The sequence below is a fragment of the Pogona vitticeps genome, chromosome 1 (assembly GCF_051106095.1).
Source record: "Pogona vitticeps strain Pit_001003342236 chromosome 1, PviZW2.1, whole genome shotgun sequence".
NCBI lineage: Eukaryota > Metazoa > Chordata > Lepidosauria > Squamata > Agamidae > Pogona > Pogona vitticeps.
Window position 1 is genome coordinate 319,205,745 of NC_135783.1, and position 24,888 is coordinate 319,230,632.

The 24,888-nt window shown below is 40.9% G+C and overlaps 1 protein-coding gene across 1 annotated transcript in view; it reads right to left on the minus strand.

Moving 5' to 3' along the window:
• LTBP2 (latent transforming growth factor beta binding protein 2) overlaps nucleotides 1-20,450 on the minus strand; it is a 171,812-nt gene extending 151,362 nt beyond the window's left edge. Inside the window, exons 1-2 of the mRNA XM_020793875.3 lie at nucleotides 19,767-20,450; nucleotides 4,519-4,589 (exon numbers count right to left, since the gene is read on the minus strand). Of these exons, the coding sequence (XP_020649534.3) occupies nucleotides 4,519-4,589; nucleotides 19,767-20,323 (628 nt within the window). The 5' untranslated portion in view covers nucleotides 20,324-20,450. The remainder of the gene's footprint in view (nucleotides 1-4,518; nucleotides 4,590-19,766) is intronic.
• Between the last annotated feature and the right edge of the window lie 4,438 nt (nucleotides 20,451-24,888).

Here is a 24,888-nt window from a genome sequence, read left to right on the forward strand (position 1 = left end):
CAAGCCTTGGCACGTTCAGCCTAACAGCAGGAGAACTTGAGTGAGCGGAAGGCTTTAATCAGCCAGCACACTGAGAACTGAAAGCTGGGAAGTAACACAACCACAAATAGGAGTTTATGAAAACAAAAGGCAGAGGAAGAATAACTTTACCAGAAGGAGAAATAGGAAAAAGTTGAACAATATCTAAGAGGCTCTCATTAGCTTGTGCGTTATGCGCCGTCAAGTCACATCTGACTTAGGTTATTGTTCTCTGCCATTGAGTCATTGCCAACCTATGCCAAACACACAAATGAGTGGTCTCCAAAATGTTCTATCATCGACAGCCTTACTTAGCTCTTGCATTCTCAAGGTTGTAGCTTCCTTTGTTGAGTCACTCCATCTCAATGTGTACCCACAGTTTAGTCAGAGTTTTCAAGTATTTGAGATATTTAAAGGGTTGTTTTACCAGTGCCTTTCTCCAAAAAGTTACTTTTGATGGTCAAGTAGGGATTTGACCCCAGATTTCCTGACTCCTCATCAGGATTCTATCTGCTACACAACACTGGCTCATTAGCTTATACAAACACAAAATTGAGTCCTTGGTATAGTTAATTAGGTTCTTAGATCCAAGAATTCTCTTTTTCTTCCAGATACAACTCAACCGTTCTCATTCTAACCAACATATCACCATCCCTCAGCAGTATCCTTTAAGTCAGTGGATGCTAGCCTTGGATAGCTTAAGTGCTCTTGGACTTCAATTCCCAGAAGTCTTCACTACCAGTTCTGCTGGCCAGGGTTTCTGTGATTTGCAGTCCAAGAGCACCTGGGTTACCCAAGGTTAAAATTCACTGCTTTAAGTCCAGGGTGGTCAACTTTCAGCCTTCCAGATGTTATTGGACTCACTAGCTCTAATTACAAACAGCAACAGTAAGAGATCAGAATCACAATCCAGCAATATCTGAAGAGTCTGAAGTTGCCTATCTTCCCTGTAAATCCTAAGACACTTCCATGACACATGTTCTCAAACACATAACATTTTCTGGTCACAGTTTCCTCAACTACTTTAACTGTACAGTTTATAAGAGAACTTCTATATAACTGTCATTTTTGTATGTCACATTCAGCTTATTCCTTATCATCAGTTATCATTATAGGTATTAACTTTATGAAAAGACAGGCAGAGACAGAGAGAGAGAACTGCAGATCTGGAAGAGACTGAATCGATCAAGACCAGCTCCTGTCAAGGGGAGAATTGAACTCCCAACCTCTGAAGGGAGCTATCCGCAGAGCTATAATAGCACTGAACAGTGGTTATCTAAAACCAGCAGCTATACATCAAATTGCTGGCGTAGATTGCTCAGCACTGACCAAGCTGGATGTAGATTTCTGGGAGTTATAATCCCTGGAAGTAATTTTTCTCAGCTTCAATGATTAGCTCTGCCCTAAGGCCTGGCAGAGTCTTTTTACAAGGAATGCAGAAGACCCCAGTGGAGATACATCTAAATCTGATGCAAACAAAAAGCAGCCACAGCAATGCTATGTAACCAAAAAAGGTAGAAACACAATGGCAGTTCCCACACATGTTTTTTTTCATCTAAGCAAGATCATGAAAAGCACCAAGGAAGAGTATCACAGGATTTGTAGCAGGAATATCAAAGATCACACAATGGGAGAGTGATAATTCATTGCAGATGACTACATTAATCCTGTTAGGCTTTCTTTTTGCTAGACAATGCAATCTCCATGTTCCTTTTATTCAAAATTTCAGAAATATGTTTCTAATCCCCTTTTGTCATTAGCACAAGACAGAGCCATCAATAGAAAAGCTAGTTAGCAAAGAACATATTTGCAAAGTTCAAGGGACTCAGCAAGAGGGCTCTGGTCCAGCGGATATGGGACACTGTTGTGATTGACTGAAGTACTTAAAGGCATGTCTTAGTACTCCTCAAGAAAAGCACTCAGGAAATAATCCCAAAGCAGAATTAGCTAGTTAATACTACCAGTCAATCCCAAGTTATTTTACCCACTAACTACATGTCTACAGGTACGTCCACAAGGAGACAGAATTCTATAGCATTGTATGTTAAGGATAAGGCAGCCGATCAGTTAGTGGTTTATCTACTATAACATTTAAATAAGGCAATCTGGTTTGTCTCTCTTCTCAGCAAGCTAAAGAAGGAGCCCAGGGTTTGCTCTTGCATTATTTCTCAGGTTAGTTACAGAAGACACTAAACAGTTTGCTGGGTTTGATGCTGACAGGAAACAAACCATGCATGGTCTTTTGGCTATTTCTGTTTGTGGCAACTGGCTGGATAACTCAGTAAGTTGAATTTCTGATTTTGGGAGTTCAGTTCTCCACTGTGCATGTCAGAAGAGCCAGCCTGTGTGACCTTGGGCAAGCTGCACAGTCCGCGAGCAATCTGGAAAGAAGGCATGTTAAACCACTTCTGGGTATTTTATACCTAGAAAATTCTGAAAGAGGTTGCCATAAGTCTGAATTGACTTAACATCTCAGAATTCTGGCCTTTTGCTGTGTGTGAACATGTCCATAGTAAGCAGTCTTTTTTGGATCAGTATACTGTACAATTACTTCGCATTCTGACTTTCTATATAGCATTGTGCCACCAAGAACACTAACTGATGTTAGTTTTATGTTGATTCGGCAATGTTGATTCAGAGACATAAATAAAGTCACCTTAGAATCCAGTTGAACCTTTAAAAACACTTGTTTTCTTTGGCTTTTATATGTTTAATAAACACACTACATACTGAAAACCAAAATATAATTTTCGAGATATTGATAATGCACACAAGAACAGAATTTAAGCATCACAGACAATTTAGCTGAAGCTTGTGATGGATTTTGTTATTATAGAAGAGCCATGGAAACCAATGCTAGCTAATAATAATTCTTTTTGTGCTGTGCAACTTTAATTTTACTTAACAACCTCATAAAGAACCAGGTCATGAATCCAAACTTCCTCAGACTGAAAACTCTAAGGCAGCAGCTTGGAGCCATGCAGGTATAGTTTGGCTGCACAGAACTTGGAACATCACGAGCAGCAACTGCTGTTTTTGAATGCTAGTGAGATTAAGTACTTCTTTATAATTCTTCTGTGGTTTCAAAAGATTGCCATGTTTGAAACTTAAAAGCATGACTTGATACAAAGGTTAAGAAAATGAACTAGCCACAAATGAGTTGCCCTGATTTATAGTGTAATTAATTGCATCCCGGGGGTTCCAGTTCATATGGCTCATGATGACATCAGAGCTCCTCCATGGGCCCATTTCCTTGTAAATCATTCTATCTCTATTCCTATGAATATATACTGGAGGCTATGGCCCTGTGGGAGGCCCTAGCTTACAAGATTTTATGTTTAATAACCTAAGAGCAGAAGATATTTCCCACAAGGAAGGTCTCCCGAAAGCTATGAAGTAGAGACATAAGAATTTAGAGTTACCCAGCTTCAGAACAAACCCCTCTTGCATGAATGTCTTTATAATATCAGCCGGTAGATAAGTAACTGATTGGCAGCTAAACAAAGACCTCTGAACTCTCCTATTATCTCCTATTATTCTCATATCCCTGTTTGTTTCAGCACAGTTTTTTAGCCCATTTAAAAAAGCAAACAGATGTCTGCATACTCTGGAACCAATCAGAGTCATCACTTTGTCCATTTAACCATGTGACCTCATCCTCCTTCGTGAAAACCTTCCTGTGCTCCTTTTTTTCTGTTTATCAGTCTCTTGTGCCATGAGATTCTCATGCTTGTGGATTAAGATTTCAGGAGAAAGCCAAATGGAAAGAAGAAAGGGGGAAAAACCTACCATAATATGTAAGTTCTGAGCATACTTCTACCATATAGAGTACACTTTCTGAACTGGCCCTATCATTCCCCCAACCTTCTGAACTAGAGCTTAGTAAAGTTTCTTTTTTGGACGAGGACCTCCCAATCTCTTACTCTTCAAATCCATCCTAAAAACCATCATTCCCTTTTTAATGAGAGTTTGGCTGGAATCCTGTTGCTTAGTGTAGTAAGTCAGACTAGAGTAAGGTCATTAAATCTGGGGGAATTTAATGAGTCAACCTCTCCATGAGTTCCATTGATTCAAATGGGCCTACTCTGGTTGTTGTTTAAAACTTTAGCATAGTAAGTCACAAATAGAGCAGCTCATTTGAATCAATTGAACATACAAGGAAGTTGACCCACCGAATTCCCACTGATTCAGTGGCCCTACTCTAGAGTGAGTTACTGAGCTAAGCAACAGGATTTCAGCCTTTGTTTTCATTTTGAGCATAGCTTGAGTATCACTATCTTTCTATTACAAACAGGCCCAGTGAGAATGCACAGGGAAAAAGAGCAGCTCAAATTGAGATTAAATTCCACAAGAACAGAGATCAGACTTTTCTTCTTTGCTTGTATTGTCCATATCAGGTATATCAGGTACATATACTCAGGTATTTCATAAAGGAGGAGGAAGAGGAGGAGGTGGAGGAGGAGGAGAGCAGCAGCAGCAGCAACAAGCTTTAATACTCACGTTTAATACAGTGATTGGTCCCTGGAGCTGTTGTCCACCCTGAGCAGCACTGTCCCCCGCAGACATTTGGCCTAAGCAGTTGCAAACAAAAGATTGTGAAATAAATGTTTGTGGTTCTTTCAACTCCCGTCTATTGATTCAGCTATTGCAGGGGCCTGTGCCTGCCAAATGGTGTTGGATTCCCACTCCCACCATCCCAACTAGCATGTGCAATGGTGTGGGATGATGGAGGGGTTACAGTGAGACATCTGGAGTATGCTAAATTCCTTAATCTTGAGCTAATGCAAAGCATGCTTGAACATTCATCGGGAGATCTTAGGAGATAAACAAATCCACCACTGTGCACCTTTTGTATCTTTTTCAGACCATGTACAGATTGCCTTTTTCAGAGATCAGTTACACTGCTTCATGAATTCTGCTTCTCCACAATCCAGAATTCTGAGAGATTTCATTAGATATTGGAAAGACTGCAGAAGTCCTCCTCCAGCTGACAGGGACAATGGAAGAAAAAGCATGATCTTAACATAATCTTAAGCATACCCACTCAAGCAGCACAGGGACATGGTGAAGAAAAGGACCTGCTTCCCTAGGTTAGTCTTCCTGTGTGCTCATCTATGCATTAATATATCAGAAGGCATGTCTGATATGTTGCCTTGCTGTGCAAAGTATTCAGAAATTTTAAAGCAATACTAAAACAAAAAAACAAAACAAATTCTCTGCTTGAGGAATCAGAATTAGGGTTTGTGTGTTAATGTAAACATTTACAACACTTATTTATTAAACCTAAGCTTATTTTGTTGCATTCACAGCATATAAAGTATGTGTTATTATAATCAACATATAAAGTTGAATGATTTGGAATCTTAATAAATTGCATTTTGTCCAAGCAAACACTATTCATTCATTCATTCATTCATTCATTCATTCATTCATTCATTCATTCATTCATTCATTCATTCATTCATTCATTCACTTACCACCTCACTTAGGCACTATTCTAGGCAGTTTACCATCCAAAAGGAAAATAATTGACTGATGAACTGACTCCGCAAACCAAAGACTACACTAAAGGGGAAAAATACAACTACAAATGCAAATAGCAAAGCAAACTAACCGATATCTTAATGACGGTGGGATTGGCTGACTCACTTATAGATTGATTCTGGTTTCTAAATATCCTTGATAGTAGGGAGATAGTTCTGCTGATTTCCAAATCATAGGTTATTTAGGCACATTGCTTTGCTTTTTTTCATCTGAGAAATGGAGTTGGGGAAAGGTAAGGGAAAAAAGCCACAAAATATGTAGAAAATTAAAGGAAGTGTATTATTTGGACTGAATGTGTCTCATATAGCCACTGTATTGGGCAGGATATTTGAAAATCAATTTTCAAATTAAATTTTGTAACAAGTGTTTAAAATAAACTCTAGAATCTGTCTTACCTAAAATCTTCCTAATATCTATTTTGAATACATAAGATCTAAGACCAGGTGGGTGTATGTTAGATTAAGTCATGGTTTATCTGAAATTCTCCTCTCCATCTGCTTCATTTTGATATGGATGAAATGTGTTAAACTTCTCCAAACCATTACACAGCCTTGCTCTGTGCTCCTGGCACTTTAAATCTCCCAACATAATGGCCATTTCCTTTAATAGTTCAAAGACTATATTTCATAACGGGCATTTTTTTTAATATACCACTGACAACTTCTTATTTATGTTTTCCCCAGGCCACACCTGTCTCACAATGAATAAGGCCATATCACAGTTCCCATTCTTTCCTTAGGGTTTGCAAATTAGACTTCTGCAAAAATGCTGAACTTAACTGCCAAGAGGGAAAAACATTTCCTGTTCTTGCCTCAGTTATTGGCACAATCTGGCAGTGGTTTCTGCAGGCGAGACAACTACTCATTCACCTCACTAAGAGAACAGCTCTGGCTCTAAACCAAACCTGCAACTGCTGAAGATATAAACTCCAGAACCTTGGGTCTCAATGCCTTCTCATGCATATGCATACCTTGTTCACATTAAAAGGCAAGGTATATTGCTAACATGAGGGTGGCAATTTAAAAAGTAGCTTACTTATTTTGTTGTTTTGTCTAATATGAAGGGAGCCTTTTTACAAATTCCTGATAACCAAACCCCTATTCGGGCATTAGAAATGTGGGCAATCTCCACCCCTTCATCACTGCTTCCATCATAATGCATGCATGGAGGAAAACTCTGAGAATATTTTTCTGTCTCAGTAAGGGTTTCAGTGTTTGTTCTGTTAGGATTAGAGTTTGGAAAAGTTATTTTTGCAGGCTGCAACTCTCAGATTCTCTCAGCGTGCATAGCCAATGCCTGTTTATTGTCTTAAAATAGATCTGCAGGTAGCTTTGCCATCCGTGATAGCATTTCAGTACAAAACTAATAGGTCTGTGTTAGCTTAGCTCTAGTTCATCTCCCTGAAATAGATCATACCTGTGCATACTTACTTACTTGCTTGCTTACTTACTTACTTACTTACTTACTTGCTTACTTACTTACTTACTTACTTACTTACTTACTTACTTACTTACTTACTTACTTACTTACTTACTTACTTACTTACTTACTTACTTACTTATTGCATTTCTTGCCTTCCTTTCTTCCAGTGCAGGAATCCAAGACAGTTATTATATTTATTTAGTTAGTACTACTCTGCCCTTGTTAGTTTATATATTGCATATATTTCTATGCCACTCTTGCACGAAAAACAGCACTCAAGGTGATTTACAAACTTCACAAAAATGCAATTGCCAATGCCCTTGGGAATCCCCACTGAGGGATACTGGCAGTGGTACTCCAAAATAATTTTCCCAAGCTCTGGTTAAAAAACAAGGGTAGCATGTAAAAACTGGCACATATTATCTAAGACTTATTATCCCAGACTGCACAAACTACACTTTTTAATGGGGGTAGGCATGAGGTAAGCTAATCCCTAAAAGAAATATCCTACTGGGATTTGTATGTAACCCTAGTCTTCATACCTTCATGGAATGGAGAGCAAGACTGTCCCTGACCACCATGCTCTCCTCAACTGCTCACACATTTAGTGTTAGTATGAGGGGACAAGGAACACACATGAGTGAACACACACTGTTGAATTTTGGAGGATTCCTGTTTATAAATACAGCCTTCTAAACTGGCCATGTGACCACAGAAGATTGTCTTCGGACAAAACGCTGGCTCTGTGGCTTGGAAACGGGGATGAGCACCGCCCCCTAGAGTCGGACACGACTGGACAAAAATTGTCAAGGTTAACCTTTACCTTTACCTTTTAAACTGATGTCAAAGATACAAAGAATGGGAGGGAGGAATATGGAAGGGGGCAAGGCTGGCAGGCAAGATCCAGTTTGTGCTTGATATGTTTGCGAAGGTGTGAAGAGGGACCAAGCGAATGTACGTGCCCTATCAATTACATAATAATAGTTTTTCTTAAAAATCTTGTACTAGATCTTGCCCCTTCCCAATCCATAAACGAGATAGCAGGATGGCTGGTTCTCCAGACATTGCTCCATGCACTTCCCATAATCTACCACTGTTGGCTATAATAGCATAGAGTAATGCAGTTCAACAACATCTGAGCTGGAAAGTGAGAGACCAAAGAAAAAGAAAAAGAAAGGATGAGGCCATGTTGATCTGGAAAAATAAAACAAAGCTCAAATCTAAAGTAGGCAACACTTTTATTTGGGTCAATTGTAAGTGCACAAAATATGTAAATTTTAAAATCCTGTATTAGGGCATAAATAGAGATCAAGGATTCTTAGTATACTACATATATTAAAAAGTCAGCTTTTTGTAATATCTTATGGTTATGAAATGGTTGCCTCCCTTGACAGACTCTGTCCCAGAAACAAATTTTAACATTCCTCTGATAGCCAAGTTCACCTGGCAAGCAGGTTCTTGCCCTGACTAGGGCCTGCTAATTCAAGCAATTATTAGCTTGATAGTTCTGTTCTTCTATTAATGAACAATGGTCACTTTGTCTGTTCTTTGTATCATCACTTGGTCATGGAGACATGTATAAATATAGAGGGTGTGTTTGCACTTCTTGTGTTTGAAGTTCACATTGAAATAAATTTGTTAATATTTAAAGTGCCATAATATTTTTTCCTTTTCATCTAATTTTTTCTTTTACATTTTTTTGTCAACATATATGTTTCCAATCCTTGCTTAGAGTTCAGAAAAGTTGTTGATTTTTTTAAAAATGGAATCCTCCAGAGGACATGGCCACTGGCTATGTTGTTGTTGGTGGCGATTCTGTGAATTATCACCCCAAAGAGGTAACTTTTACAAGTCCTGCTGCTGCTGTAAAGATATATGATAGAGTTAAAGACTATAGAACAGTGGTTGCCAACCTTGGGTCCCCAGATGTTCTTGGACTGCATCCTCCAAAAATCCTAGCCAGCATGGTTAGTGGTGAAAGCTTCTGGGAGTTTTAATCCAAGAACACCTAGTGACACAAGGCTGGGAACCACTGCTATGGAAGAACCCTTTCTTCAGATCCTAAAACAAATGTGATGTAACAGAATTAGTTATATAACAGAATTATCCACACCTTATATCTGAGTAAGTTGTTGACCAAGTGTGCAATCTAATAAATGGACCTATATGGACCTATATATAGACCTATGTTTACAAAGAAGTGTTCTTCACTTCCATATTACACTTCAGATAAAGTATGTTTTGGAAACTTTAGGTATATATCTTCATAAAGTAATACACAAAGCAACTGTAAAGCAGTCTCAAGAGTTAGGAAAATTAATGTTAAGGAACATAACCAACAGGAGGAACAGAAAGACTCATTGGATTAGAATGGAGTAAGCCAAGGGTCTTGTTAATCTCTTCCAATTAAAGAGAATTTTAATGGGCAGCTCCAAGCATTGTTTCGGCACTGGCAAAATCTATAAGGTACAGAGATGACTAAAGGATCTGTTACTTTTCCTCTGCGCAATAACCAACCCGCAGAGCATCTGTTTGCACTTAAACAATTTATTCAACATTTGAGTAGCTTGAATGCTGTGTTGGTTTCTGTTGCCTTGTAAAGAATTCAAAATAAATTCCTGCAGCTTTGAGGACCACCACATATTTACAGCTTTGAGAGAGATGATGCTCCAAGGAAGGCAAAGCTAGTATCCTATATAGCAAAGCAGGAGGGCAGAATTCCCCACCTATGCAATGCTCATCTTGTAACGCCTGCCTATCAGTAAACATGCAACTCATAGAGTGCCTGCAAATCCAATCATGGCAAGACACAACCTAGGGCCTGCAGATTTATTTAAAAGCGATGGGTGGGTGTACATGCACACATGTGCGCACACACAAAGGACACAATTTAAAGGGTAGCAGGGGGGAGCTATCCTCCTTTCTTTTGTTTTTTCCCAATTGCAACAGCTTTTTAAAACTTTTTTAAGCTAAAGAAGTTACAGTATTTCCAATGATGGAATAGTACTGGGGGAAAATTATTTTTAAAACCCTGGGGGGGGGGGGAAACCTTATCACTTGTTTCAAATCAAAGGGACCTAGACAAAAACTTTCTTCAGTAAGATTATGGCATAGGTGGAGGGGATTCATTTCTCCATTCTCAGCATAACACAGTAAATCTCAATCCAGATTTCCCAAAGCTGCTTTACTTTAAGATAAAACTTTCCTGAACCCAGTGGTCTGTAGAGACAACCTGATATTTCCTCTCCCACACTGGCTGGGAATGATAGAACCTGAAGTACAACACGCTGCAGGACATTGACTTGGGAAGACTGAGTTAAAGTATTGTGTAGTTAGCCCTCAGAGTAGGTACATTTGTAAGGATGCTACTCAGTGATATGACATGTTACCACCTTTCAAATTAAAATGACACACGTTAGCCATGGTTCTTCATACTATTGTGCTAACCATCACCAGAGAACCCTTGTTAGGAGCCTTACGTAGGAGCTACATCACATTATACTGCTGCTCTTTGACAAAGATGGGGTAAGAATATTCAAAAGAGATAATCTTTGTAGCCGGCACTATGATATACCACAACTTGGGTGTACTCCTGGATTCATCCCTAAGCTTGGATGCCTAGGTCTCAGCGGTCCCCAGGAGTTCATTTGCACAACTAAAGCTGGTGTGCCAGCTGCGCCCATTCCTTGAGATGTCAGATTTGGCTACAGTGACACATGCCTTAGTTACATCCCATTTGGATTACTGTAACGTGCTCTATGTGGGGCTGCCTTTGAAAACAGTTCAGAAACTTCAGCTGGTGCAAAACTCTGCAGCCAGACTACTGACTGGGGCCAGCTATAGGGAGCATATAACGCACCTGTTACAAGAACTGCACTGGCTACCAGTCCTTTTCCAAGCCCAATTGAAAGTGCTGGTCATTACCTATAAAGCCCTATAGGGCTTAGGTCCAGGCTACGTGAAGGGCTGTATTTCCCTATATGCACCTTCTCGGCGATTAAGATCAGCAGAGGAGACTTCCTCTCGGTCCCATTGGCAGCGCAAGCAGAGCTGATGGGGACACAGGACAGGGCCTTCTCTGTAGCAGCTCCCTGGTTATGGAACACTCTCTCAGGAGATCAGGATTGCCCCTTCCCTGTTACCCTTTCAAAAAAAGCTAAAGACCCATGTCTTCAGACAGGCTTTTAACACTTATAACTGAATCCCTGAAACCCTATTTTAGTAGATAATCGTAATCTTTTTTATGTTTTGATCTTTTAATTGTATTGTTTAATTAATCTTCTAATATTTAACGTATTGTGTTTTTAAATTTTGTGAATTTTAATGTTGTGAGCTGCTTTGAATTCCTTGTTGGGATAAATGCGGCATAGAAATAAAATTAATAATAATTATTATTATTATATAGGAAGCACATGACGAAGGAGAGATATGGTATATCGGTGCCTCACAAAATTCCGCAAACATGTTCAAGTACTAGAATGAGAACACAATACAACACACTTGGCAAAGCCGCCAACTGGCTTGTGCAGTTTGAGAAATATAGTCAAAAAAGTAACTTTTTGAAACTCTGCAGGCAAGGCTATGTGGTGGAATCAGTGGAGTCTCATGAAGTGCAGAAAAACTCAGAGACGCAGCGCTCCCTAGAAGCAGTTTTTAAAACAGCAATAGAAGTTGGGAGGCGTTTATAACTGGCAACTGCTTGCCATGTACCTTCAAAAAGAGATATATATCTCCTGGCAAGATTCCCAGTGTGGTGTAGTAGATAGAATGACAAACTAGGAATCTGGAGAGCAGGATTTGAATCCCCACTTGGCCATGGAAACTCACTGGGGGAGTGGAACTGGTAAAACAACTCTTTCGATATCTCACTTGCCTTGAAAGCCCTATTTTCTTGGTCCTTCACAGGTGTATCTGCTGGAGACACAGGAGAGGGCTGCTCCCAGACTCTGGAACTCCCTCTCACAGGAAGCCAGACTGGATCCCATCTTTGCTGTCTTTTTGCATGCAGGCAAAGACCTTTCTCTTCAGGAAAGCCTTGCCTCAATAACTACCTACCTGTGTGTGATTTTTAGATGGACTGTTATGCAGTTTTTGACTGGGTTTTGTGTTTTCCATTTCTCAGAGTGGCATCTGCTTTTTCCTTTTTAATACTTGTATATTTACTGCTTTTAGCTTTAGCATTGTCTTTTAATGATGTGAGCTGCCTCTTTATACTCACCATCTTTTAAATATGGTCTTTAAATCATAGAATCATGGAAGGGGCCTATAAAGCCACTGAGTCCAGCCCCCTGCTTAGTGCAGGGATACAAATCAAAGGATATCTGCCAGGTGGTTGGATCATTTTGAATTTTGCTTCCGTCTCTCAGGGTGTTAGCTATTCCACCCGATTTTGTGTCATCCACAGGTTTGATTAGCATTTCCTGCACTCCCTCATCCAAGTCATTAATTGAACAGCACTAGGCATAGGACTGAGCCCTGAGGTACTCCACTTGTTGCCTCCTCCCAGTCTGAGGAGGAGTCATTAATCATCACCCTCTGCGTACGATTCTCTAGCCAACTGTCTATCCACCTGTCAGTTGTTATATCCACCCCATATCTAATTAACCTGCTAATCAGAATATTATGGAGCAGTTTGTCAAAAGCTTTGCTAAAGTCAAGATATATTATGTCTAAAGCATTTCCTCTGTCTATCAGGAAAGTTATCTAATAAAAAAATGAGATCAGATAAGTCTGGAGGAATTTGTTCTAATTATTACTGCTTTGTTTTCTGGAAGGATTTGTTCTAATTATTACTGCTTTATTGATTGATTGATTGATTGATTGATTGATTGATTGATTGATTGATTGATTGATTGATTGATTGATTGATTGATTGATTGATTGATTGATTGATTGATTGATTGATTTGATTTGATTTGATTTGATTTGATTTGATTTGATTTTTACCCCGTCCCTCTAGACAATGTCTACTCGGGGCAGCTTTGTTTTCTAGGTGTTTGTATTGTGACCACTTTATAATCTGTTCCAGAATTTTCCCGTCAGAAACCACCTTTGTATACTCAGTGTTTTCAGCTTAAAATACTGTATTGTCTTTCAGTGATGTAAGCCACCTTGGGCCTTTTTCAAGGAGAAAGGTGGGGTAAAAACATTTTAAATAAATTAATTAAATAAATATTACGGTTGCTATAAGTTGGTTCTGACTTGATGGCACAGAACACAGAGAGATTTAGAAAACAATGTACAAAGCATGTTGTTCTTGAATCACGTAGGGAAAATCAATCTAAAATAAACTATGGGCAACATAATCAAAAACTGAACAGCTCTTCCACATCCTCAGATACCATATATCATTGCAAACTCAAGAATTTTAAGTTGGTTAGTTGCATTTATGCTCCCCCTCCCCTTTCAATGCAATGATCTCAGGTTTTCTTCACCCACTTAAATTCTCAGAGCAACCCTATTTGGAATATCAGGCAGAAAGAGTATCATTGATTCAAGGTTGTGGAGCAAGTTACTTGGCTTTGTGGAGACCAGAATCTGGGTCTCCAAAGTTTTAGTCCAATATTCCACATTGCATTGTTTCTCTGAAACTCTAATTCATCCTACTCTGGTTCATCTTGATGAGGAAACTAATAGAGAACTGAAAGAAATTCCCTGCTTCTTACCAGGAGTGGGGGAAAAAATAGAATAGGCCCACTGAATCAGTGGGGATTTCACGAGTCTACACTTATGTATGTTCCACTGATTCAATTGTTCTCCTGTAGTTGCAACTCATAACTGGATTTCAGTCAATATCATACTTGTATACTATCCTGGCAGGGAGCAAATGCAGTAGCCTTGCTTTAAAATATTATAAGCTTGAAGCACTTAATTCTGAGTTAATAAGACATATTGCAGTTCACAAAAATATTAATAGTAAAGATATAATAGAAAAATCACCCTCTCACAAGCTGGTGCCTTCCATATGTATTAGACTATAACTTCTACCAATCCCAACCAGCACAGTGTGGGTTGGGGAAGATGGGAGTTGGTGTCTGCTACATGTGGTAGGTGCCAGCTTCATGAAAACTGGTTTACCTCAAATTTCCAAAGACTGAAGCCAGGGAACAACAGAAATAAAGAGAAAGATAGCGGAAACAAAAGAGAGAGGTTAAGTCAAATAAAATTTTCATTCTTTAAAGAGCATGATTTCAGGCTGTACCATTCTTGTTCAATTATAAGCATGACAAACAGATTTTGCCATAATCTGAGTCAAAAAGATTGAGCAGGAATCAGCATCTAACATCAATATGTATGTTCAAGCCCCAGGATTCCAGCAAGGTCTATGCTATACCTGTTCTGGACTCTCACCTCCATTATACAACCACATACGTCGTACTCCTGGTTGGCCCTCTGAGCAATGCTGGACAATTAGATCTAGATACTGTAATAGTCTCCCTGCTTATTTAACTTATATGCAGAATACATCATGCAAAAAACTGAACTGGATGAATTTCAAACCGGAATTAAGATTGCTGGAAGAAATATCAACAACCTTGGATATGCAGATGATACCAGTCTGATGGCAGAAAGTGAGGAGGAATTAAAGAACCTCTTAATGAGGGTGAAAGAGGAGAGTGGCAAAAATTGTCTGAAGCTCAACATCAAAAACACTAAGATCATGGCCACTGGTCCCATCACCTCCCAGAAAATAGAAGCGGAAGATATAGAGGCAGTGATAGATTTTACTTTCTTGGGCTCCATGATCACTGCAGATGGTGACAGCAGCCACAAAATTAAAAGACCCCTGCTTCTTGGGAGGAAAGCAATGACAAACAGACAGCATCTTAAACAGCAGAGAGATCACCTTGCCGACAAAGGTCCGAATAGTCAAAGCTATGGTTTTTCCTGTAGTGTTGTATGGAAGTGAGAGCTGGACCATAAAGAAGGCTGACCGCCAAAGAATTGATGCTTTTGAATTGTGGTGCTGGAGGAGGCTCTTGAGAGTCCCCTGTACTGCAAGGTGATCAGACCTATCCATTCTGAAGGAAATCAACCCTGAGAGCTCACTGGAAGGACAGATCCTGAAGCTGAGGCTCCAATATTTTGGCCATCTCATGAGAAGAGAAGACTCCCTGGAAAAGACCCTGATGTTGGGGAAATGTGAAGGCAAGAGGAGACGGGGACGACACAGGATGAGATGGTTGGACAATGTCACTGAAGCTACAGTACCAACATGAATTTGACCCAACTCTGGGAGGCAGTGGAAGACAGGAGGGCCTGGCATGCTCTGATCTAAGTAAATTGATATCTCAGCTACATGGAACTCTGAATAGCATTGGTCAGTGTGCTGCTATATGTGTGCCCAGGCAAGCTTAAAGCGGTCCATCAATCGAGAACATTTGTCTCCCATGCCCATGGTCCCCCTCAACCCAGTAGCCTGCCCTTCAGAGAGAGTTCAGATACCTGCCATTTATGCTGTATAAGCTTCAATTGGCTTCTTTAAAAAGCTTTGCAAATCACGTGAAGGATATTGGATAGCAGGTGAGTTTGAGAAATATATGGAGGATCCAAAGAAACAAAAATGTAAAAGCAGTAAATGATAAAAGAATAAAAACAGTAGTGGGAGTGATAAATAGAATACTGTAGACTCCTTGCTACTGTAAGTTTTAACAGAAAATACACTGAAAGAGGAAGGGTGGGGAAATGCAAAGAGTGAATGATGTAGAAGGCATAATGCCATAGACATTTGCATATATATCATGTATCTTTGTATTTGTAATTCCAGTGTGTCTACTTTTACCATTGATCTGCAAAATAGTTCCTGAAATGCAGCAACCCCTGAACTGCTTGCCTGTTCACCATAAATAATTTTTGTGTTATATAATGTGTTAGACTCATTAGGCTGATTTTGTAATGTGTTCTGAAATTAGCTGACCCCCACTCCACCTCGTACATGTTTTTCAAAAGGGGTAGCTGTCTGTAACTTCTCACACTTGATTGCCCAGCTTCCTAGAAATTATTGGGTGACATCCAGTCTCACAAGGCACCGATTATTGCACAATATTCCCTTGTTTGTCTGACTGTGTGATGTATCTGTGTGATGTGCATGAAGAGGTACTTCCTGAAACTTATGTTCAAATATAACATGCTTCCCAGGTACAGTAACAGACTTTGGGAAAGTTACTGTTTGTTGAACTACAGTTCCCAGAGTCTCCCAGCCATTATGACCACTAGCCTTGCTGGCTGGAAGATTCTGGAAACAGTAATCATATGTTAAGTTTTCCTTCCAAGCTTTGGAGAGAAGTAGCTACATAGAGTTTGTATATGGCCAGCCCAAGGATAAATAGTGTTCTGGGCAAAGGTTGTCTTCTTCAATGTTTCCTGTCCCCATTATCTGCTTAGCAGGGCCATCCAGAAGATTTACAGGGGGCTGGGGTGTATTTAATGTTGGAGGCCCTGCTGCTGTCCTTCATGAGGATGCACGCATGTGGGCAGCCACATGCAACATTATTGTATGCACAGAATAGGTGAGCATTCTTGATTATGGCTCCTCTCACCCCAGAGTCAAATAGAATAAATGGACTTCCTTTTTTTCATTTACTGTATGGGCACAAGGGAATAGGGACTGGGCTGCATTTTTCTTAAGGGTTTCTTTAAAATTCCAAACTCCTTATTGTACAACTTTGTTCTGTTCCTAGGGCTCCATCCCATAGATCTTCTGGTTCAGACCTTCTCCACTGTACATGCAGAAACAATTCCTTCCTTAAGGTCTGGTCTCATACCATTCCTACATCTTTCCCTGTAGTGAGTGACACCAAAAATTACTTCTAGTAGCACCTTGTCAGAAAAGTTGCCACTCACAAGGTTAGTTAAGCTTTAGAACAGCAGATAAATCTCAGGCAGTTATATGGCTTGGACAGAACTGGAAAACATAAATAGTGAAAATAAATGAAATCTGCTATTTCCACTGCTTTCCCCTAATAATGACTGTGAAAAAGGTTCAGAGTGAGCTATTTCTTATTTACTGCTCCTCTTTCATCACTCTCCTGCTCCAAATCTAGAACTTCAGTGTAGTCACTTGTATGTGGGGCAGGGTGGATTTTATAGAATCCTAGGTCTCATGGAGGTATAGGCCTATAATCTTTATTATGTTCAGTAGATCACAAAATGGTTCCTCCCACAAGCTCTCCTTTCTGAGCCTTAAAACAGTTTCCTCTCTACGCTCTCTACCGGAGTGATATAACTGGCCTTAAAGAGACCTTATCCCCAGACTCCTACAGTCTTTGAGGCTGCAGCTTGTTCTTCAGTCCTCTTCCCTTTGTGCTTCTTTAAGACTTAAAAAAATATGGAGCTGTAGTAACCATGTGACCAAGCTTAAGAGCCTTAGGGCTCAGTGGCTGAGCCCCCATAATGCAGTCAGGACTCTGCTCGTGACCTGAGTTTGATCCTGATGGACTCAGGTAACTGACTTCAGATTCACTCTAGATTCACTTCAGATTTTACTTGAGATAAGTACCCAACTCACTTGGGGGAGGGAATTTGTAACCTGCACAATTATATTGTAAACATCCCAGAGGGTGGGTCAGTATATAAGCAGTGCACTTGCTTTGCTTACATCTGTCTTATAGGCCAACCACTTTTGTACGCAAACAATGTGTAGAACCTTGGAAAAAGACTACAGGTTTTCTTTGTCAATACAGTAGATCACTAAAGACCGTACACTCACACAGCCATTCAGCTGACCCTGGTGAGCCATTCATTGATCTGGGCACCCTGGTTTAGCTTAGGATACTCTTTGCTCAGCTGGGAGTCCACTTCAGCTCAGCTTAGTGCCTCAGGTGACATCTCATTTTGCCCACCTTTAAGACTGGCCCCATTCCACTCAAATGTTAATATGAATATACAAGTTCACACTTTCCAATCTAGTAGAAGAACTGCAATGTAGTTTTCCTTTACTTCTTACATTGTTCTGAATATTTTGATATTATTCTCCCATCAAAAATACATAATTTCTATATTAGGGAAATGTAGGCACACATTTGTATGTCACTGAAAATAAAATTAATTATGTTAGGCAAATATATCATTTGGGGGAAATGTGTGCCAATTTTCTAATGGCTTCCACAAAATTCGCAATCTTATTTGGAAATCTGACAAAATAACCTTGAGACTGGAAATAGGAAAAAATTGTGAGAAACTTGAATTTGTCCATCTCTATTTTAAAGGCTGCTACGTTATGGTGTCTCATTACATTAAGAAAAAAACTCTCTCCCTTCAAATAAGGAAAACGTTTTCCATTGATATATGTTGCATGTGGCTATACCTCTGCCTAAATGAAATGAACTTTCCTTCCATTCTCTCTGGCTCAGTGACTTTATGGAGTCATTGTAACTTTGCATATTTTTCTCTGGCTGGTCTCATTGTTGACTTAAATCCTCAAGACTATTTGTCTGTTTAGATATGCAGAAAAGATGCAACAGTTACAGGTTATCTGCTATCTGTTATCAAGTTGCCTCCAACTGGTGGAAACTTCATGAATTACAGGTAGTAACAGATGCTAAATCTGGCAATCATCTCTATTATATATATTAACGGTCCCCCAGGAGCATAGCTGGAAACAGTTTCTTTTTGGGACTCCCAGAATCCCATTGGCCAGGCTGCTTGGAATAATCTGGTAGTCATATCCCAGAAAAGTAATTTTCCTTGTCTCCACCTCAAAGTGATTCTGAATACAATAACCATGAGCATGTCTGTAAGTTATTTTTAGAGCAGTCCCTGTTAAGGTTGCTATACATTGCCATCAAGTTGCATCCAAACAACTGGATCTTGAGCAGCCTCTGAACCTGGACCAATGCCCTTCTGAGCCTCAAAATATTTGGGACTCACAGAGCAGGGCTTTTCTTACTACTATTTTGTTGTTACAATGGCTATATCAGAATCTAATTTTCCCTTAAAACGACCAGCTTAAAGGCATTTTTGGCTCTACAGTCAAAGACAGAAATGAGTCTGCCAGGTAACTAATGAGATGGACCCTTAATTCTATGACTATGAAGCTGGAAATGAAGCATATCAGAATCTGACTGTGAGAAAGAAAGATCCAGGAACCTGCAACAGGATATCACCCACTTCTAAAAAGTGAACTGATCCATAAGAACAACACAAGAACGGCAATAACACAAATGCACAATCGGCAAGCACCCACACCCCACACCCCACACCCAAACGTTGACAAGTGCAGTAGATCACACAGATTAAGATTAAAAATTGAATTAAATTGGATTTCTTCATGTATGCACAAAGATGAATGTGAATATACAGTGAACATCATGAACAAAAATTCAAAGGACGAAATGTCATATCCGCCCCCTTTTAAATGCATTTGTTGGTGTCTGATGGTTTCTGCTCAGGATATGTGAACACTATGCTGAACTACAGTACTGGTGATGTATTTTTTTTTTATAATTTGTGATGGGCTCTGAGATTTCCTGCAAGTGTAGGTAACAGAATTGCTTAGGAACATATGGACCACTCGGCTATGCCTCGGGCAGAAACTGAGAAAGTCGCCTGTATCTCGATGCAAAATGTAGCTACGTGTAGATACTAGTTTCCCCTTTAAAGAAAGCAAGCCCTCTCTGGGACAGGATCTGTGCGACGAGATTGTGCGTTGATCAAGACGCCCTCCCTGTTCAAGGGGAATCCGGCAGCAGAACTGCCAACCCCGCCGCTCCGAGGGCAGGGCAAGGAGCTGTCAAATCTCGCACGCACCTGGCCTGACAGGGAGAATCTCTCTCGGCACTTACCCGGCCGTCCGGGCTCGGGGATGCAGCCTTCTGGGTGGCGGTGCTGTCCGCGGTCTGGCTCCGTTTCGGAACCCCTGGCTGGGGGTCTCCATCCTGGGCCTCTGCGGCTGAGTCCCACTCAGACTTCTGCCCGGAGGCAGATCGGCTTTGGTCCCCAGGTGGCTACTCTGGGGTCTGACGTGCGCCGGAGCAGAAGGTGGCCTTCGGGGTTCCCTCCCGGCTGGGTTTCTCAGCCAGCCATCGTCCATTTGAGAACTCGCCGGCTCCCCCCTGTCCGAAGCCGAAGGCGGACTCTGTGCCTGGAACAGACCAAACACCTTGTTTGTTGGCCCCGAACTGCCTTGGCTCCAGAACCGCAGCCGGCTGGTCTCCCGGCTCCAGGCGTCCGTTCTGAAGGAAAGGCTCGGCTCAAAGTGCCCGGCCGCGAAGTCTCTCTGGCATGCACTCAAGCCCGCCAAAAGGGCGACGGCGAAGGCGAGAAGACACCCACCGGAGCCCCTCATGGTGGTTTCGGGTCGGAGAAGGAAGGCGCTCGGTCGTAGGACAGGACCGTTCATAGACAAGAGTGCAACGCGGAGTTTGGAGGCGAGCGGGCGGGCGAGGGCAAGAGAACCCAGCCAGCCAGCCAGCCAGCCCGCGTAAATTCCTCACGCACGTTGCGAAGCCATTCACATCTTTTTTGATACCCAAAGAAGAGGCTCCGCCAGTCCCGCCTTCTCTCTGGAGGGGAAAAGGGGGCTCGGGGGCTCGGAGGGGAGACAGCTGTGGCGTTAAAGCAGAGAAAGCCCCGCCGGGGTGGCTAGGAAGGTCTCCCACCGCGGCCGCAAGGCGAGAAGGCGAGCCCCCTCCCCGGCTGTCCGGCCCTCCTCTTCCCCCACTCGCCCTGCTCGGCTGTCAGGACGCGCGCGTGCCCTGCGGACCGACAGCTCCAGGCTTACTTTTCCCCCCTACCCTCCGGCACTGGCGGGCTCGCGAAGGGATGGCCGGGTTTTATTTTTGGAAGCCTCCCCCCCTTTTGTGCCTTTTTGATGCTGACATCGCCCGGCTCCGGAGGACACGGCTCAGCGCCCCCCCCCCGCTCCCGCCTCAGCCCGGCTCCAAACGCCTTACAAGAGACATTCCAGCAACACCCACTTTGGCAAAGGGAAACAAATTACGAGGGAGAAAGATTAACCCCTCAGCACCCGGAGAGGCCCGTCCACGGGCTACGCGCAACGAGTTTGCTGTTACACCGCTTGATTTGTCAGCAGCCTTCGGCACCCTTGACCATCAAAGACTTTTGACGAGGCTGGCTTCTTTGGGAATCTCTGGAAGTGCCAGCTCTTGGTGCCCTTCTTACTTGTCAAATCGTCCGTTTTCAGTATCGTTGGGTACTAAAACCTCTCAACCTTTTCCTCTTTCTGTTGGTGTCCCACAAAGTTCAGTGTTGAGCCCAATTCTTTTTTTCCGCCCTTTATATACGCTTTCCCTGGGCACCACTATTTCTGAACAGGGCTTTCATTATCATCTCTGTTCGGATGATATCCAAGTATACCAGCCTTACTCACTAGTTTAATGACAAGGTCTGGACTTCTTTGACAGGTTGTTCGTCAAATAGTTCCTTGTGGGTGTCCTCTCACCATCTGAAACTGAATATGGACAAGACTGAAGTTCTGGTCTTCTACCCAGATCATCCTACTCACCCTTTGACTGCCTCCTCTATTTCTCTCCAGGGCTGCTCAGTGACCCAAGAGACTAAGGATCTTGGTGGATGATCGGCTGTCACTTCATCCATTTATGAATGGGACAGCCAAGATGTGTAATCTCCATTTGGCCAATATTCACCGAATTTGTTGCTTCCTGACTCTTGAGACTACAAAACTTCTTGTTCATGCCCTGGTGGTTTCACACCTGGACTATTGGAATAGTTTGCTAGCTGGTCTCTCTTCTTCTGCAATTCATCCTCCCAACTTGGTGCAGAATAGCGTGGTACGAGCAGTTCTAAACCTGCTGCGCTACTCTCACATTTCCCAGCACCACAGAGCATTGCACTGGTTACCCATCAGATCAAGTACATATTATAAGGTTCTTGTTCTGACATTTAAAGCATTACATCTTTCTTGCCCTAGCTATTTAACAGAACTGGTGGGGTGGCATATTCCTCGTAGGAGGACTTGATCTGCGGATTCTGGACTCTTACTAATCCCTTGGACCACGGTGGCTAACTCCAGATTTAGAGTATTTTCTCATCCGGCCCCAAAATTATGGAATTCCCTTCTGCAATACCTTCGCGTGGAACCAGAATTGGATAAATTCAAATAAGACCTAAAAACGTATTTGTTCAACCTGGAACCACAGGGGCTGACCATGGATACAGGCAATTATTAGGATAGAATTACTGTATTTTACTCATTATATTGTTATTATAGTTATTTTGATTGTTGTCTTATTGAATGATAACTGTATGTTTTATCATTGCAATTATGTTATGGTTGTATTTTAACTGTTTTTGACTATTGGAATGTGCTCTGGTATAGAGTGCAACAACAACAACAACAACAACAACAACAGTAGTAGTAGTAGTAGTAGTAGTAGTAGTTGTATATATATATATATATATATATATATATATATATATATATATATATATATATATATATATATATATATATATATATATATATATATATATATATATATATATATATATATATATATATATATATATATATACACACACACACACATACACACACAATCTTCTGACCTCTCAACTGAATCAGTATGTGGGGCAGTTTTCTGAACTACAGCATTTCCTGCCCATTTTTAGCAGCTTCCTGAAGGAAAGGACCGCAGATCCAGGCAGTGTGGTGAATGGTAAAGGTGTGAGAATTCACAGGGTCCCTTTTATGTTCACAGTGACTGGCAAAAAATGAAGCTGCTGAAGGCCAAACTACATATTACATTTTACACAGAACTTGGAATAGTTACTTTGGAGGGGTTATAAATCCCAGAAGGTGTCAGCCAACGTGGTAAATGACCATACTGATTCATATATTGTGAATGGTGCGGTTGCAAAATGTAACTTTTCCAAGCTCCGACTAAATGTGTAGTTTTACACCCGACCTTTTCTTTCTAAAGGACAGCAGACCCCCTACCCTGAGGCAGATTGTCACTAGAGCAGGCTGGTGAAGGCCCTTGTGCTACGTACAGGCCTGACAAAAATGACAACCCTAAGCTGTTTGTCCTGCAAGAGAAGCACCTGTGTGTCCCCCCCCCCCCGCCCAACCCTCATCTTAGTAGGGCTGGAGACTGCATTATGACAGTATATCAGGAGAGGGAAAGGCTTTAATTCTACTTCCCATCTCTATCTTCCCTTCCCCACAGAGTTCAAATTATGTAGCCATTGGTTTGATTTTTAGAAAAACATATTTAAAAAAATTAAATTAAACTTTAAGAAGATGTAAAATTATCCCATGCCACAAGTGTGGTATTCCCACTTTGAATTATCTTGTACTTCATGGGAAAGTAGGCACACATGGCATGTGTTTTGCTGTAGTTGTTGAGTTTTGTTTAAATTGGTTTCACATTTTTTTAAAAAGCTATTAGTTGTATATTTGTTAAGTCTGTTTATTTACTACTGTTTTAATATTGTAGTTTATAGGAGTTTTTAACCATATTCTTTTTTAAACATGCTGTAAACTTCCTAGAGTACTCCAAGTGAGAAAAGCAAAAAAGAAGGAAGGATCAGGGAGTGGTTCATTGTAACGTTAGAAGAATGTGGCAAAAGTTCAAGGGCAGCTGGGATTATTTTTTCTATGCATCAGGAAGGTTCATGATGAGTTGTGATACCCCACCCTTTGCCTTGCTGCAAATGGCACAATGCTATAGACCTAGTGTATGTATCCCCCTCCCCAGTAATCTCTCCCCAACCCTTCCCCTTATTCTTGACTTTTTGTTACACCAGTGTTGCACAAGCACTACACACATACAAATATTTTTGCACTCAGCTAGTGATCGTAGCACTAATTGGGAATGGATAGACATATGTGAGTCTTTAACACCACACAAAATTTCTCCCCCTCCAGTGCTGCTTGCCCTGAGATTTGCCTCTTCGTACAGAGATATGGAAGAATATAGCAATTCTCTGGGACTTCAGGCAGCATTCAGATCTGGCAACCCAAGGATTAACATGTTCCCTTCTTAGCTTGAATTATCTCCAACTTCACCTCTGTCTTTCACCTCACCAGGTTATTTAATTCATTGATCCTACACCACCCAAGGGATTAGTACAAAGCATCTCATGAGGGAAAGCATTAGAACCCTTTAAAGAGAAAACAATATTTGAACCAGTTTCTCTGAGGTTGCTGCTTTTTAAATTAGTTTCAGAACAGAGAGATATAATGGGGTGAGGAAGCTTTAGCCATTCCAGGAAGCCCTAGCCAGTGTGGTCAATGGTAATGGATAACTGAAATTGCATTCCCTGGGATTATAGGAACTGCTATTTTTTAAAAGTTGTCCATCATATCATTCTGGACTCACAAATAGACTACAAAGCAGCAATCATACAATATTTTTGGCTGCAACCACATTTCATAGATCAATATTCCATTAAGTTTAAAAAGCCATATTTAGCTGGTAGCCAACTTAGTCATACCTTATATTAGTGAACTGCATACATTAATTATGTATTGTGTTGAAACAACAAGATTTTTTCAGCACCTTAAACCCTTGACAAATATATTATAGTACAAGTTTTCATCAGAAGCATTTGATAAAGTGGATTCTAGTTGAGGAAATAGATAGAATTGTAAGATCTTTAAGGTACTGGGAGACTCCTTGTATTCTCTGTGATAAATTATGGTAATGTAACAATCTCTCTATAATTTGTATGTAAAAATGCATTTACTCCTCCTTGTTTTCTTAAGACATTTTAAAAACTCCTTTCAAGTTTACCAACATACTCTTCATCATAAAATACAAGGGGTGTGTGTGTGTGTGTGTTTTAAATCAGACAAGCTTCTTTTCTCCTGCACCAGAGATTCCTGGTCTAATCTATTGGCATTTTATGCTTATATTGTGAAAATTAACCTGAGAAATGCTTCCAAAAATGCTCAGATTTCATGTGAGTAATCAAGGAAAA